Source organism: Astatotilapia calliptera, chromosome 8 (genome assembly GCF_964374335.1).
Source record: "Astatotilapia calliptera chromosome 8, fAstCal68.1, whole genome shotgun sequence".
In the NCBI taxonomy this organism is placed as follows: Eukaryota; Metazoa; Chordata; class Actinopteri; order Cichliformes; family Cichlidae; genus Astatotilapia; species Astatotilapia calliptera.
This window is the reverse complement of record NC_137429.1, coordinates 3,257,742-3,275,356: the sequence shown is the minus strand read 5'-3', so window position 1 is coordinate 3,275,356 and position 17,615 is coordinate 3,257,742. Positions and strand designations below refer to the sequence as shown.

At 40.6% G+C, this 17,615-nt stretch overlaps 1 protein-coding gene across 4 annotated transcripts; it reads left to right on the top strand.

Moving 5' to 3' along the window:
* Positions 1 to 4,999: 4,999 nt before the first annotated feature.
* Positions 5,000 to 15,760, top strand: gprc5c (G protein-coupled receptor, class C, group 5, member C). Of its 4 annotated transcripts, none has more exons than XM_026177908.2 (5): positions 5,000 to 5,249; positions 7,856 to 8,863; positions 10,814 to 10,914; positions 12,621 to 12,744; positions 14,603 to 15,760. In XM_026177908.2, exons 1-4 carry the CDS (start codon positions 5,015 to 5,017, stop codon positions 12,708 to 12,710), a joined length of 1,434 nt encoding a protein of 477 aa, XP_026033693.2. In that variant the 5' UTR covers positions 5,000 to 5,014; the 3' UTR covers positions 12,711 to 12,744; positions 14,603 to 15,760. The 4 variants fall into 4 exon arrangements, with proteins under 4 accessions (XP_026033693.2, XP_026033692.2, XP_080161111.1 ...); XM_026177907.2 differs by having other exon boundaries at positions 12,618 to 12,744; XM_026177904.2 differs by having other exon boundaries at positions 5,069 to 5,249; positions 7,829 to 8,863; positions 12,618 to 12,744.
* The last annotated feature ends 1,855 nt before the right edge of the window (positions 15,761 to 17,615 follow it).

Below are 17,615 nucleotides of genomic sequence, written 5' to 3'. Positions count from 1 at the left end.
ACAACCTGTATATACACTTCAGCCATGATGGTGCCTTTCCAGATGTGCGTAGGAATTAATGCACCTCTGTACCTTTGAACCGAGTGCTGAAAACAAGCTGGATGGTCACCCTGTTCTTTAGGCTGGACAGCATGGATCATGTTGCCTCAGTTCGTTTTAAATTAGCTTTGGTTCCGAGAAGATGACGGTGTTTCTGGAACGTTCATGTTCACTTATTAGTGGCATGATGGAGCTTTAACCTGCATTTGTGGACGACACGGTCAGCTGTGTTTCTGAGCCCGTGCGTGTTTGTTTTTGGTGCAGTGCTGCTCGAGGGCTTGAAGATCATGGACATCTACGGTTTAGTTCTGGCCTTGTCTCTTGTTCACAGACAGATGTACTGTGGCTGATACTGTCTACCACAGACATTTAAAGTCTTTGCAATTTTACATCAAAAAACATTATTTCTTAAATTGTTCTACAAGTCGTAGATGCAGTTTTCCTCTCTAACACGTTCCTTTTATACCCAGTCATGCTAATGACCTGCTGCTAATTAACACCATTGGCTGCAAAATGTTCCTCCAGCTCTTTTCCAGCTTTTTATTTCCCCATCCCACCTTTTTTGCTACCATCCAATTAAAAATTGAGTAAATACTTTTCTGGGAATGGAACATTTTCTTCTTTCAAACATTTGATGTGTGTTCTGTGCTCTATTGTGAATAAAATATGGGTTTATGAGATTTGTGACTCACAGGATTCTGTTTTTATTTACACTTAATACAAAATCCCAGATGTGCATACTGGGTTTGTACATCTGGCCATCCTTTCAGGTTAAAAGTTTCTAATCCAAGCCCCCTGCTGACCCTCGTCCATCCTGAGTCTTCACCGTGTTTACTGTAACGGTACATGTAGCGTTAGAGCCCCACCAGCAGGCTCATGTGGCCCTGCTGTCGGCTCACGCTGAGTTCTGAGAGTTCGTACGGAGATGCAGATACAAACGGTTTCTTTGAAGATGACTCCTGCTGCCTCACAACAGCAGAGGGGGGTGAGAGAGAGCGTGTGGTGGCAGCAACCTTACGGTGGTGATGAGAGTGGGAGTCAGAGATGAATGATCAAACATAACACAGCGCAAAGATGTCCAAGCAGGCTTTGATTTACTCGAACAGAGCTGCTGCTGATCGTATTAGGCAGCAGAGCGGTGACGCTGGGGGAAGGGCACTGTAGAGGAGGTAAACCCTGGCAGCCACACGGCCCCCGTCTGCCTGACACCTGTCCTTTGTGCCTGTTCAAACACCTGCTGATGGCCCCCCACTCTGCTCCTATTGAGCCCTTCCTGTTGCTTAGCAGGTGTCACAAGGAATCAAATGAAAAGACAGAGCACAGCAGAGAGTGATGGCGTCCTATCAGATGCACTTATGCAATAAACACAGGAAGTTTACACTACACAACAAAGGGAGGAAGTTTGCCCAATTTACTTACTTAAAGAAAAGTTCAGATTTTATGTAGTTTCAGTAGCAATGCAGGAAGTAACACTGGCCAAAAGACATTTCATTCACTTTTCCCTGAGGTTGCTGGTGCTAAAAAATGCTAAGCTGTTGCAAAGACTTGCATTCAGCTTGATTTCAGCCTTTCATCATTAATAATTTTATGCTTTGATGATAGGAGTTTCTGCCACACAACATCCACTCAAGAAAAAAAACGACTTTTTAAATGTCCGTGACTTTGAATCTAAAGACAATGAGTGCATGTTGGTTTGATCCTGCATGTAAACACTGGGGTAGTTTCATATGAAGGGAAAATAAAGGTTTAACAAAGGATCAGTGCAGTTTAATTTCCATTGTGTAGTTTCAGGTGTTAATTTCAATCTGGACATTCAGACGAAAAGAACTTGTTTGAAATCTGGCCTTGTCATAATAATAGTAATAATAATAATAATAATAATAATAATAATAATAATAGCTTTTGATCATATTAGTAATAAAGGAAGATGCCAGCTGATAAAATAGGTTTCATGGGCACTTTTTAGTCCAGCACAGTGAATCCGAATAATTATTTTAATCTGTCTTTACTTTATCTGTCTGCACTCTGACTTTTTCTTCGGTTTCAGATTTAATATCCTGTTGAAATAAGAGAAAGAAATCAGAGTGATGAAATGGGGTTTGCCAGAACAAAGAATAATGCATCACTACCTCTGCAGGGATTCGCTTTAACAAAATATGTCTGATCTTTATCTGGAAACAGACAACTGATGGACACCAGGGCTCTGCTGGAAGGAAGCAAGGAGATGTTTAGTTCTCAAAGAAAAACTGTTTGGTTCCAAGGCCAGGTGAAGGACCTAATTTTAGAGAATGGAAAACTGAAAGCATAATTCTTATCAGTGATAGCCAGATGGAGGAGCTAAAAAGTGAGAATGAGAATCGTGAATAAAGAAGCCAGCAGCCTCACTAAGGGTAAATGAGGCAGGAAGCATCAGAAGGTGATTTATAAGCATGAGGGTCTGTGTGGACTGGTCTTTTAATCATTCCCCCAAAACCTCACATGCACCTAATTCTTCACCTGTACTGTCAGCGCTTACACATCGATTTCAAAAGAGGTTGTTTTTTGTTTTTTTTACTCCATGAGAGTCACAGAGGGTTGATTATAGCACATAAATGCACATTTTTCACCTGCAGCGAGCATCAAAACATTCTGTTACTGGGGAAGAGCTTTTAAGAATTTCTAGCTTATGTCTTTAAATGTTGAGGCTTTAAATAATAAAAGTGTTGACATTTTGGCTGCAGTTGCAACAATGTAACAGTCAGAATGTATTATATTATCAGAGTCCATCCTTTTTCTGAACTATAGAGCGAGCTCGTTGTTCCAGGTGGGCTGTAGCCTGACCCAGGACAGGTCACCGGCTCCACTGGTCACAGGGCATCGCAAAGAGGCAGGCTGCCTCATACTCTCACATCCACGGGTGATTTAGAACCGGTAATGGACCTAATATACATGTCTTTGGACTGCATGAGGAAGCTGGAGCTTCTTACTGTGAGGCCGCAGTGCTAACCACAGCAGCTCTTTTTATCTGTGAAGCTGCATTAAAATGATTGAGAATGAGCAGAAAAGGAGCTTGCTGCCCTCTCTGGGCTAACAGAGGTATTGCCAGACAGCAAAATAAAATAAAAGCTTTTCTTGAATTGTCAAAATTTGGGCAAACTGGCAGCTTATCACATCCACCATTTAATATGAAATTGTGCTTCGTCTTTATTGAATTCTGATTTACTTTTATTTATTAGCTTTACCTGGATTTACTGTTTTTTATTTTCATTTGATGGTCAAGAAACTAAAAATGAAATGACGAATGAATAATGAAGAAAAGAAATGTGGTGGCCTCAGCCATCTTTTATGGTGTGGTCTGCTGGGGCGGCAACCACTCTGCCGGGGACAGGAAGAGACTGAACAGGCTGATCCGCGGGGCCAGCTCTGTTCTAGGATGCCCTCCGGCCCCAGTGGAGGTTTTGAGTGACAGGAGAATGGAGGCTAAGCTGTCATCCCTGTTGGACAACATCTCCCACCCCATGCAGGAGACTGTGACAGCACTGAGCAGCTCCTTCAGTGGTAGCTGCACCCACGGTGTGGGACGGAGAGATTTTGCAGGTCTTTCCTCCCCACTGCTGTCAGACTCCACAACAAAGACGTCAACTGATCAAACACACACATCCACACATGTGCAATAACACTAAGTGCAATACTCTTTCTGGCATCGTTGTATTATACTCATATTGTATATAGCATCTTATCTTTTTGAAGTATCTCTGAGCATTGCACAGTATAACCTTCGGGTGAATTTGCTGGGATGTCCACTCCTGGGTGTGTTAACACACACCTGAATGCTTCAGACTAACAAACTGCCAAAACCTCTACAGAGGTGCTAACACTTGATAATGAACTGTTAATCAATTGATTAGAAGTACATTTTTCCCATGAAAAACGCAAAAAAAATCTTTTTTTCACAGGACTGCATTCAGATTTTCTGCAAAGGAGATTGGAGGAGAGATTCTTAAAGATGATTTGTAGAAATAAACACTTGCAGGTGTTGGCGTCCTTCACCTGCTGCTGAATTCTTCGAATCCTCCACTAGATGTCTCTACACACCACTCACACGTTCAGGTAGCCCAGCTGTTCACTCAAAATGTCTGTTTATCATTATCAGTGGAAGAGTGACTTAAGAGCTGGTTGTGAGCAGAGCCACATAAAATGGCCTATACTGAGCCTCTGTGTGTGACCCTTACAGGGACGCTTTCAGTGGGGAAAATGTGGCAGTGTCCTGGAAGCTACCACCATAAAGCAATAAAACAGAAACTGTTCCCATGACTGAAGGCTGACGCTGAAATTGGCTGAGCTCACAGCTTCTGTGTGGAAGCCTTTCAGAGGAAACAAATAGAAACTGTGTCATTTAAGGTGTGAGGTACTCATACAGAACTGAGTGGCCTTTCACTGGAGAAAAACATGGTCATTACTGTGAAGGGGGCCACAAGTGAGAAAATACTTTTATTTTAGCTGTATTTTGTTGTTAAAAACTTTTGCAGAGTATGATAATGACTTCTATCAAGAGTCTAAATTTCTTTGCAAATGAGTTATTTATACAAAACAGTATTTACTCCTTTTTTCGCCTGTAGCTGCTGCTGCACATGCCCAGTGTGCCCTGCACTAATCTGCACGCATTTCTAACACCGAGGCCCGACTTCTGCCGTTTTTTAAAGTTTTTAAAATGTGCTTGATTTACAGGGCAGCTGTAGCCTTGACGCTACAACAGGAGTCAATAACATCTAGTGTGTTAGGATGTGATTCATTAATATTAAACAATATTTTAAAGACTGTTTGTGACCTGGTTTTACGGATATCTGTGCTTCAAGCTGTGTAACATGATACATAATATCCTAGAATATTTGATACAAATCAGATACTGCCGGGCCATAAACGCTTTAAGAAAATCATTCGTGGGTTATAAGTCTCCCGGAAGTGCGGGTAGGTCGCTGTAGTGTCCTTTGAAGTGATGAACAGCAGTGCGCGCGTGTGCGTCTCCGTGCGTGCTCGGAGAGACGAAGAGGGGAGAGGTGGAGAGGGGATGACTGTAGTCACACCGAGAGGAAAAGCTCGTGAAAGGATTCCTAAACTTGGGAGCGGTCGGATCAGCTGTGCCGCAGTTTGCTGCCCAACTATAGCGGCGCGTTCGCAGCAGGTGAAAACCAACGAGCCGCGCCCAGCAGAAATCTGCCGAGAACAGCCAGGTAGTTAAACTCCTCACAGCCATCACAGCCTTTATTCACGCTCACTGAAGCTTTACTGCCTGTTTCTGAGCTTTGCGTCAGATTGATTTCTATATTTTCTGTGTATTTAGACAGAGAGAGCAGGGGATCGTTTATGGAAGACCGTTTGTGCCACTAAATTAACAACTAAAGAAAAGTTATTCACTGAAAACAATTCTATTAAAATAGATTTTAAATAGCTGTGTTTAGGGAGAAATCAACAGTTAGACACGTTAGCTCGTGCTTTCAAATACTTAAGTTATACATTGTTGTGTTTGATTGTACAGCTGGAAGGAGGGGTAGAGAATAAAAGAAAGATTCAGTTGCATAATGTAGAAAATCAGATTTAAGTAGAGTTCATCCCGAATTGCAGCATACTCTTCAGTTCATTTTCCTGATGGAAAACCCACTCCTGTGATCCCATGGGCTCACGATAAGGTTAGATATCAGTACGAGAAATACACGACAGAGTTATACCTAGACCTGAGGACAGTACCTGAGGACAGGACCACAGCAAATAGATTAAAGTGCAGGGTGCAATATGTATTACCTTCAGCCGCAGTATTGTGTCTGGCACTTGGCTTGTAGTCATAGTAATGGTAAACTTGTCGTCCCATTTTAGTGTCACCTCTTAATTTTGACTCACTGAGTTATTCTTACTGTTATAAGTGGCTTCTTTCTTCATATAGACGTTTTTTAAAGCTACAGTGAATAGGATTAGTAGACTTCATTAAAAAGGCCATATAAGAGTTTAACCCTTGTGTTGTCCTCGGGTCAAAAATGACCCTTGGGGAATGGCAAACAAGTATATGGGAATCCCGAGGACAACACAAGGTTAAAGGAGTAGAGGAGTATGAGTTTGGATGCTAGATTTTGTACCTGGAGTGTATGTTTTGTCTGTGCTGGTCAAAGTGTAGAAGCCCTATTGAGTCATCTGGAGGCGCACAAAGTAGGTTTTACCTGTGCGAGTTTGTGGTAAAGTAGCTAAACATATATCATAAGTTAGAGAAAACTGAAGAACCTTTTGACTCTTGAAAATCCACTTTACAGATTACATTTCTGTGGTTACATTTCCAGTTATTGCAACAATCAGATTCAATGTCTTGTATTAATTCAGGGATGTAGGCCGCATATACCCCACTTTGATCCTAAGTGGGTCGAACGGGTGAAAATCCACTTTCTGTGAGTGTGAAGGAACTTAACTTCACATTTAAACCCTGGGATATCTCAATATAAGAAAAATAAGTGCAATGTCAACAGTACGTCTCAGTTTGTCCACATGATAAAGAAATGCTGCTGAAAGAAATGAAAGAAACCTGTCAGCATGACTTAAATTCTTAAAATTAAAGCAGTTAATGTCCAGAATTACAAAAAGTCTGGTATCTCATTGTCCAGAATGGCCTGTTAGTACAAAGTTGGACAATTTTTCTAATTCACAGAAAAATAGAAAAAAATAGATATTTCTTTAGTATATAGTCAAAAAACAGGAACTTCTTTGTTATTTGATTGTTTTTACTTTATTGCTGTAGTATGAAAAAGATGTCACATTTATGAAAATAAAGGTAAAATCCCAAAATGTATGCCCCTCTTCACATTTTCCAAAGATAGCCATCAGACTGTGTTGGAGTCTTTGCCAGGCCGACTCTGGCAAGACATCATTTGACATTCTCTAAAGTTTCACCGGCACAAAAATCCTCAAAAAAGGCCTAAAAAGTTTAGAAAACCAAAGTATTGAAATTGAAGATGTGCCTTAAATATGCTTATAATATTTCCCCTGGCAACAGTTACAAAAAACAACTCAACAAATATTAAAATGAACGGTCTAAGAACTTTGTTTGATCGGTGGTCACGCCCTGAAACTGGGAGTAAATGTATTAGTTAATTCTGTCTGTTTGAGGAGTGACAGAGTGGAGGACATGTAGAAAAAGAATATATTTGCCTCTTTGTTCCAGAAAGATCCGTCTTCCTGATTGAGTAACAGAAGGTCAGAAAGACCGAATGTCCGCACGCCGCATCTATCGATTTGACTCAGAGACCGTCCTCAGTTTGGTGTAATTGGATCTGATAGGGACGAAAAGAAACAGCCAGACGAGGCAGAAAGACAAAACCAGGATTGCAGAGATGTTTATTCACAAAACAGATGCTCAGATTTTATGTAATTCAGCAGAAAACACTAAAAAGCAAAACCTTTGGATTTGAGTTGACCAGAGTTTTAGCAGGTGAGCCTCAGGTTCAACGCACTTTTTCCTCACTGTTGTGTAAATGTGCAGAAACAATGTCTGTTGACAGATGTGTTAATCATTAACATTAGAGTTGGGAAAAAGCCCAGCAGTGACATTCCTCCCACATTTTTGGAGTGTGACTGCAGATCCCTGATTCTCTGAAGCTCTAAATAAAAGCAAAGCACCTTTTTATAGAACGTTTTCCAGGATAACATGACGACGTTGACTCATGCAAGTGTGATATTTGCTCAGCTGGGTGTAGACAACTGTATCCTAATGTAGCTTTGGTGACGTGGTTTAGCTCTTTGTTCAAATCTGTCCCTATCGTGTCTCTCCCAGACATTCCCTGTTTGTCCATCTGAACAGGTGCTGCTAGAGTCCCAGAGCAACTCCCAGGCTCCATGGCCAGCAACAGTACTCCTAAGGGCTGCGGCCCAAACGTGGATTCCATTTATTACAATCTGTGTAGCACTGAAGCTGCATGGGGCATCGTGCTGGAGGCCTTAGCGGCAGCTGGCATCGTCTTCTCCTTCGTGCTCTTCATCTCGCTGCTGGCCAGCCTGCCCTTCCATAAAGACTACAACCGCAAGAGCTCGGTAGCTCTTCACGCCTTCTTCCTGATCTGCACTGCTGGTCTCTTCTGCCTAACCTTTGCCTTCATCGTGGGAGAGAACTTCTCCACATGTGCTTCACGGAGGTTCCTCTTTGGGGTGCTGTTCAGCGGCTGCTTCGCCTCCCAGCTGATGCAGTGTGTGAGGCTGAACATCCTGGCCAGACGAAACAGCGGGCCTCGAGTTTGGGTCTTGTGTCTTGGGGCGTTGGGGCTGTGGCTGGTGGAGGTGATCATCAACACAGAATGGCTGATAATTACAATTGTGCCTTCCAACACCACAGCTCAAACTAGCAAAGCTATAGCCGTGCCTTGTGACATTGCTAACGAGGACTTTGTCATGGCGCTCATCTACGTGATGGTGCTGATCCTGGCTGTGGTGGTGGCGAGTCTGACCATCATGATGGGCAAACACGCACAGTGGAAGAAGGAAGGCGCTTGCATCCTTGTGACAAGCCTCTTTTCAGTGGGTATTTGGGTGGCGTGGATCGTCATGTACGTGTATGGGAATGGGAAAACCGGGGGTCCAACGTGGGATGACCCAACCTTAGCCATCGCTTTGGTAGCAAACGCCTGGGTCTTCATTATCATGTACACCATTCCTGACGTCTGCTGTCTGAACAGTGACGATGAGAGTCAACAAGACTACACAGAAGATCTTTGCCAAAACCAAGGAGTCGGATACGAGACGATCCTGAAGGGACAATCCTCCCAGAATGTGTATGTGGAAAATAAGGCTTTCTCCATGGACGAGTCCAACCAAGGTATGTAGCTTAGCCTTGGAGCTGCTGTAGAAAACCTTCAAACAAGCAACTTCACAAGTACGCTTAACTTTGAAGGGTTTTTTCAACTGTTATAAAGGGATTGTAACATTGTCATGAGTCTTTATGGCTTCACAATTTTGCACCTTGTCCAAAATAGACCTTCAGATAGGACGCCTGAATCCGCAAAGGCATCATTTAAAAGGGTCCCAGGACAAATAGACCCAAAGCTGATTACAGTGGTCAAAATGACAACCAGTCAAAGGACCTAAAATTAGATGATGAACACAAGACTGAGCATAATTTTGACAAGGGGGATTATAAGAGTATAAAAAATGAGTACATAAATGTTAAAACCAACACGTGAGATCAGTTCTCCAAGTGCTTAAGACTGTTTAAAATACAGTTTACAGATTTTTTTATGGATGTTTCGGTGATTTTTTACTGAATAGATGAATTCATGAATGACTCAATGTCACATTTTTACAAACTTACAATTCTCAAACTTAAAGCTAGTCTAAAGTTTAAAAATCATGTTTTGGAATTTATAAGCTATGATTGGGTAAACCTGTGGATCTCACATCAAGGCCAGTTTAAGGCAAACAAGAAAAACACTAAAAATCATTTGGATTTGGGCAATACATGAATTCATCGATTCATCTTCTCTCCTTTGTGAAAGAGATAAAGACTATAAGCTGGGGTGATTTTGTCCTTGTAATTTCCAAGAAGAAATGTTGTGTTGCCTCGAGGTATTCAGTGTTATTTGTTTCATCAAAGCAAAGTGGAGCTGATGTTTCTGGTGGTAGTTTAGCTCCGTCTTTTATTTCCTTGAATATGATGCAATAACATTTACATAGCAGCAATAAAACCAAATCAAATATTCCTGATTTTCCTGCAGCAGCCATATACAATATGACCGTGAAATAAAAGTTCTTCAGAGCAGCTACGCTCGGTTTGTTTCCTAAAGGCAAACATTTCCCCGGTCATCTATTTGTCTGCAAACCGAACGGTGTCTGAGCTCTTCAGTGCATTCACCCTGACACGTTTTCAGACAATAGCCATCCTTATGAGGTTCGCTTTAGTGTTATTACAAACTCTGCCTCTCACGATGACCTTGCGCTGATGAATGAATGTTTTCTAGCCCTCGAAAACACAAGAACAAACAAAATATGCAGCAAAATGTCCTGAAAGGTTGTTTTCTGTCCACATGATGACACCACAGAATCTGATCTGCTGATCTGAGCTCAGTCCAAAGGATCAGAGCAGTAAGTCTGATAGTTATCACGGATCGCTAATGGAAGATGGTTCTTTGTAGCAAGGATGGTGATGTGTCTCTGCTTATAAGCTGTAAGGGACTTTTTTGTATTATTAGGTAGCTGTGATGTAGAGGTAGAAAGAGTAGCTTTGGCTTTGTGCTATTCTATTGTAAGGAAAATATGTTACTATACAGATAAGCACAATGTGTAAGAATGCAGAGGAGGTTCTGCCTCTTACATTTTTCCTGATTAGCACAGACTAATGTGTGTCATAAAAAGTCTCAGAATTTGCTTTGAGCACATTTGACTGTAATCATTAACTTACATTAAGTCTTACAGTATGACTAAACTGCCATTAACTGAATATCATCATTCCCACCTAAAATTTTACCTTCTGAATCATTCTTGTTAATAAGTGTCTGACTGCATCTGTGAATGCTGTATCACTCCCACTAGAATCATTACGCCATCTGTTTGCGCTGTCTCCACGGCGACAAAGGTGTGGCAACTGTTTAATATGGGGGTTAGTTATATAGTGCCATCTCTGCAGGGCACTTTGTAAAAGATGGAGGGCAGGCAGGTTGTAATATGAAGATGAAGGGGATTATTGCCAGGTAGCACTTAAGAGGGCCACAGATATCACACACTGATTGTTGGGTGATTAAAAGATTTATTTTCTTATATCTGTTCATCACAGATTCCAAGCCCGTGTCTCCATACAGCGGCTACACTGGTCAGATGCGTAACTCGGTGTACCAGCCCACTGAGCTGGCTCTCATCAGCAAAGGAGTTGGAAATGTGAGTATAAAAGTGATACATTCACAGAAAAACACATTTGAATATGACCACTCCACTCGCACACATACCTGTCTCCTGCACTAGGCAAATTTTTATGGAAATAAGTGGTGACAGTAACCTTTTACAGAGCATGAAAACCTCATCAACACCATATACACATAACACCAGCAACCATCACTTCCAAGGTACTTTAGTCCATATTTGCATTTTAATTAACAACAGGCAAAGGAAAATGGGAGAATGAATAAAGCAGGTGGACATTTAAAAGTTGTCAGGAGCACGTGTGGCCTAAATCACAGCTTTAATTCTAATGTCACAGATGCCAGGGGTTAAACATCCAGCTGGAGGCGTTTCCTCGGGTTCTAGAAAAAAGTGCATTATATAATCACTAGATTCAAAATGGCATGTATTTTGTAAATTATGCGCACCGTTAGTGTCTGTAAAAACCACAACACCAGGTACGCTTTAGGGTTGAGCCAACCTTGTGACTAAAGAGCACTTGTTCTTCTTAGAAAAGCAAAAGCGCAGAGGTCACATGGGAAGATTTTCAACTTCTGACCACAGTCTGTATATAAATGAGAGATTTACCCAACTCAGTAATAATTTAGACCCACCTTAAACTAAACTGTAGTAATAAGGACACAAAATAAACATCCAGTCAGCTTGTGAGGCCTGAAACTACTGACTAATATCACAAACTCTTTAAAAATGGTGCAATGAGGTCACAGATTAAAGTAACTGAACGAGCTAACGTTGTCCACCATATTGCATGTGATATAACCCCCGGTTGCTAGTGAAATGTTTATTCGCCGGCTGGTTGGCAGTAGTTGGAGGTTTCTGGCTGTCAGTGGATGAAATCTGTTGCACCAGAAACCTCCTTGAGACTGATTTTGTTGCCAGTAGTTTTTCTAGGCAATCATTTTCTGCTCTCAGTCCCCAGCAACCAATCACAACAATCTCATGGAATGCTCATTTTTCCTACTACCTTTGGTTACTAGATGGTCGTGGATCGGTCTGTAGGCCTGTTTGCCTGTTTGCATGGGCACAATCAGATTTCCCCACGCTGGTGCTGTTCCTATGTCATCATAACAGTTTTGGTCCAGGATCAACGTTGCAACTGACCAATCACATTGGCTGAGCAGTTAGCATTAGCAAAGAAGTTAACTGTTAAAAACTTTCTAACATGACTAATATCAATTTGGCTAACAGCAAATCTAACTTGATGAAATATTTATTATACTCCCTTAATGACTTTGTATACAAGGTCACCATTCAAATGCATTTTGAGTGTAGTATCAGTGCAGTCAGGGTTTATTTAGTGGAAAACACAGAGTTCCCAGTTAACTCAAAATCCTGGCAGCTATCTAATTAGTTAATGCTACAGTTGTACATGCAGAAATCATATCCTGAAAGGTTTTAGTATATTTTTCCTTTCTGTGCCGCTTCCTTTGCAAGCAAGTCAGCTCTGTCATACTTTTTCAAATGTCCGGTACCTGCTGCGGAAATATCTCAAGAGTTAGTATGCGATTTCTGTGAAAAGTTTTTTAAAAATGTTTTTAAATGCAGTGAACCACCAAAGGCATGACGGTTATGTTTCATGTAAAAGCTTTATGAAGTCATTTGAATTCAAGCAGGCAGTTGTGAACACACTTCGTCCCTATTCTTGGATGTTTTTGTCACGGCTTTGTTATGACTTCACACAGCAGCAGCTACCAGACCCGTCCTTTGACATCTTCATTCCCAGAGCTTCCATTGGCTCTGCGGCCAACAGCGGGAGCAGCACACCGTCAACATAAAAGGAGACCGGGAACACAGCACGCACACACAAGTGTAGGTCGAAAGCAGCTGACTCGCCTCCTTCGTCACTCTGCAGTTCTCCTCTTTATCACCTGCTTGACTCCAGATGCTTTTCTCTTCGTGGCCTCTGCTCATTTCCGACCTCTCAGGTCCTGCTGTATCCATAGCAACTTCTTCTACAGGTTGACTATGAATCACTTCTTTGTCTGGATTTTTTTTTCTTATCTTGCGCCGTTCACTCTCTATAGGCCTTGTGTCTGCCTCTTCTGTGCATATGCTCCTGGACTGAGCGCACTCTGTACTTCTTGTGTCATTCCTCTGGGAAATAATCAAAGAAAAAGATGTTGATGAAAAAGGTAGTGCTTGATTTGGGGGACTGGTTTTCACTGCTTGTCATTTATCTTAAAAAAAAAGTGAAATTCTTGCCTAAAGGCTTTAAAGGTGTCTCTGAAATGTGTGCAGCTCTCTCATTCATGGAGGAAGGCAGCTAATGTTTCTATGTTCATGGGCTACAAAAACGCAAAATTAGACTTTTCGTTGTCACCTTTATTTAATATAATTGCATTAGTTAATGTAGAGATTGACTTAAAGATGCTAAAATATGCATTTAGACTTTTTCAGGAGTGCTTAGGATTTCTTTGCAGGAAGTCATGATATCTATATGCAGGTGGGACTGTGAGCGTGTCATTAGAAGTGTTGCTGGTTTGTTTTGGTTTTTAGATTTGCAAAGAAAAACAGCCACGCACGTGCTGCCATGTTTTAAGTAAAACATGAGCATGTGAGTGGTTTCCAGTCAGTTTGTTATTTTTAAGTTTCTATAAATATTTCTTTAGTTTTTCAACATCCAGTCAGGTTCAGGTTAGTTTGTATCCGTAGGTTTTTTTTAGACCTTTATAAAAGTTGTTTTATTTGCAAGTTCTACAAGTAACCCTAAAAATGTAACTTGAATAAGTTTCTGTTCTTTACAAAGTGTGACGACAAACGAAAGAACAAAACAGATTCAATAAATGCAAAACAGATAAGATGCAGTTCTGTCAGCGTGGCTATAAAAAGTGATCATTTTTATAGAAGTAATAACTCTTAATGTAGTGATAAACATAAAAAAGCTCTTGTTATGAGAGTAATGTCTAAGTTCGTTTTTATCATGCTCAGCTTTTATACTTGTGGGGTTTTTTTGTTTGTTTATTTGTTTGTTGTTGTGGAGGGGTTTTTTTTTGGGGGGGGGGGGGGGTTACCTTATGTCTAAATTTTATTTTGCCATGTGTATTAGATTTTATTGCTACTATTTTTCTTGTGTTATTGTAAGGTGACCTTGAGGGTCTTAGAGGTGCCTATAAATAAAATGTATTTGTATTATTATTATTAGTAGTAGTAGTAGTAGTAGTAGTAGTAGTAGTAGTAGTAGTAGTAGTAGTAGTAGTAGTAGTAGTAGTAGTAGTAGTAGTAGTAGTAGTAGTATTATAATTCAGACAGTTATTTTACACCAAATGGGATAGGTAAATAAACCCTACAAGACAGTGTGTGAAAAGCAAAGGTAAACACAAAACAGTCCTGTGAAACTTTGAGACACACAAATGTAGCTGTTGTTCAATTTTTATTAGCTTTAGGACGAGCTCGGTTTCAGAGCAATATAGGAGGTGTGCAAATGTCAATGCAAAAGGAAATGGTTGTCGGTTCCACTGACTAATACTCTTACATTATGTAAAAGAATAAGCAAACAAAACAGTAATAAACCCACAAAGGGTGCAAAAGGGAAACTAGGGAGTGGCTGCCAGTGATCATGTAACTCATGCTGACGATATCCTCCATTAGTGAGCAAGCTGAACACTTTTGAATCCTTCAGAGGGTATATAACACCAAAAAACAAGTAATTTCTTTCTTATTTTTGCAGGGGCATGGTCTGCAGAGGACATCCCAGTGGTGAACGTGCCTCAGCTCGCCAGACCCCATCAGAGTAACTTCGGTTCACATTTTCTCGGTTATACTTGCTGACCTTTTGTTTTCTATTGTTTGTGGTTCCCTAAGCTGGTCCTAAGAGGAACCTTCATCCCCAGTACATGGAGATGAATGGGAGGTCATCCCACTGAGGAACAGATAAACCTCCCATTGACTGATTTATTATGTTCCTCTGGGTATCAGACAGTCAAGAGCTTCATTTGAAAGTCAAAGCACGGAATGAAGCTGCGGCTTTGCTGCAGAACAAAAACTTGTGCAGTGCTCGGCTTTTTCTGACAGGGAAGCGCGAGCTCAAACACACAGATGAAAGTCACGTAACTGATGCCACAAAAACTGGGAAATGTTTCAAGTGTCTTTGACTCAACATTATTTTCAATTTACGCATTAAAGTTAGATTGCATTCACTTAGATTAGAAGGATATTTTGCACAGTTAAATGTAATTATTGAAGTCATGTTTTTGAGCCCGGGTTGTGATTATTGTTGATAACCACAAAGTTAACACATGAAATGAAGTTTTTGAATTAATTTAAATGTACAATGCTCTCAGTGAGTCATGATGCACGAATGTACTGGATAAATGTATATATGTAATACTGTCTAAAGCACTGCTGTGCCATTTAATTATGTTCAATACATGTTACACTGGAGAGACCTGCCTGTGGTTAGCCTGTTTTGCTAGCTTATTATTATTAATCAGTATATTTCCTCAGAAGACTTTTTTTCATATCTGAAAAATCAACTTTTCTGTCAGTATTTCTTTGGATAAAATTAAAAAAAAATCTAATTCATTTGAGCAAAAAACTGAAAAAAAAATTATATATATAATTTTTTTTTTTTAAATTCTTGAAGGAAGTTTATCATAGAGTTGAATGTTGTAAATGTAACTATAAGAACTGCTATTGTATGAGCAAAATTGGTACTGCCAGCAGAGAGGGGACGTTATTTAACTATGTGGGTGTTAATGACCAGAATCTGCCATTATATCTTTTACAATTTAGCTTTCAGTTACCTTTACTAATAGTCTTATGCATTCTTTGTTGTACAGTAGTCGTCCTATAAAATGTCATATACCATAAAGTGAACTCTACTCCACTGAAATCTGTAGTGCCTGTTGTTTTGGTGAGTGTTCCCATATCCCTTTCACAAAAGCTCGAGCTCAAGCAGTCCAGCTGCTTTTTTTGGTTGTTTTTGCAGCTCACATTAACAAGTGGATAATCTTCAATGATTTATCATCTTAACGCATACGTTTTCTCTCACTAACTGTCATGTGACGGCTGTGTGCAGGCAGGCATGGTGGACCCAAAATGTAGACTCACGGAAACAAAACGTGAACTCAAAACAGCTTTAATGCTGAACTCAGAAGGGTAACAAAACTAGGAATACAAAATAAGCTTACGCAGACAAAACACAGCAAGACAAGGGTAGATCACAACACCAACAAACTGAAACACGGGGCTTAAATACACAGAGGAGCAATCAGGGAATGGGCAACAGGAGGGAAACACAGCTGGGCAAATCAGGCCTAACGAGACAAAGGAAGCAAAACCAGACGCATTTACATGAGAGATGGACTTTCAAAGTAAAACAGGAAACATAACACAGACTGAACTTACAGACACAGAGCAGACAGGGGAGACAGCAACTAAGGATGACACAGAGACATAAACCATAAGACAGAACTCCAACAAAGAAACCAAAGACTAGAAATGATAAATAATATAATAAACTCAAAACATCCTAACACTAACCACCTTGACCAGCATGTGATGTGGAGGAATTATTGTGCAGGATCAGGAACTCCTTTGGAACATTAACCAAGAAAATGTGTGGCTGAATAAACGAGCCAAGTTGAAGCCGTGGAGGCTGCATCAGCATTATAACATTAGCATATATGAGAAACAATTTGGTTGACTCATTGCAGTAAGTTTAGCTGTTTTACTAATACACCACCTTTATTTTTCACTAATATTTTTAATCCCTGGATGTGGATGCGACACTGATCTATGGTGGTGAAGAGAAGGCTGAGCGTAAAAGCAACCCATGTTTAATTCAGTACGATTGTATTTACTTCGTGTCAAATTACAGCAACAGTTACCTCGAGGAACTTTATATTGTAAGTTAAAAACCACCTACATGAGCTGTAGGTAGTGACGAAAAGAATGAGATCATGGATAGTAATGGCACAAATGGGCTTCCTCTGAAGGGTGGCTCTCCCTTAGCTATAGGGTGAGGAGTTTAGTCATTTGGGAGGGATCCGAGTAGATCAGGGGTCCCCAATCCCAGTCCATGAGGGCCGGTGTCCCTGCAGGTTTTAACTCTCACCCTGGGTCAACGCACCTGAATCATATGATTAGCTCATTACCAGGCCTCTGGAGAACTTCAAGACATGTTGAGACTGTAATTTATCCATTTAAATCAGCTGTGATGGATCAAGGACACATCTAAAAACTTTTTTTTTTTCTTTTTTTTTGCCTGTCCCGTTCGGCTCTTTTGCCATCAGAATTGTTGTCTGAAGGCAAAGAAAGATGCCCAACGGATTTACTTTACCAAATTGACCATCCCAGCCTTGCCGTAATGGTCCATTTGATTCACCTTTTATTGTTCATTTTATTTTCACTTACTGAATACAGGACAGACTTGACTGGGGGAAAGAAGGGGAGAAAGAAAGAGGGAAATAGAAACAGCTGAGAAGAGGCAAAAGACAAAAACCAACAGAACGGGCAGAAAAAAAAGAAGAAGAAAAAATTGCATATATCAATCACCTGGGTCACCTGCTGAGAAAGAAAAAAGAAAACAAGCAGAAGAGAACAAGAGTAATAGAATAAACAACATCACAATGATATATGGGAATATGACAGTAAATACTAAATATTAAACATTATTGTGCAGCACATAAGATCAACAGAACACAGTGTGCTTTGAGGTAGGAGCCAAAAAGGGTGTAGTT

Excerpts from the sequence above, each read along its gene's own strand:
- gprc5c (XM_026177907.2), top strand. The coding sequence starts at position 5,015 with ATGAACAGCAGTGCGCGCGTGTGCGTCTCCGTGCGTGCTCGGAGAGAC. Across the intron at positions 8,864-10,813 it reads CATGGACGAGTCCAACCAAG|ATTCCAAGCCCGTGTCTCCA; the intron begins GTATGTAGCTTA and ends TGTTCATCACAG. Across the intron at positions 10,915-12,617 it reads TCAGCAAAGGAGTTGGAAAT|CAGCAGCTACCAGACCCGTC; the intron begins GTGAGTATAAAA and ends GACTTCACACAG.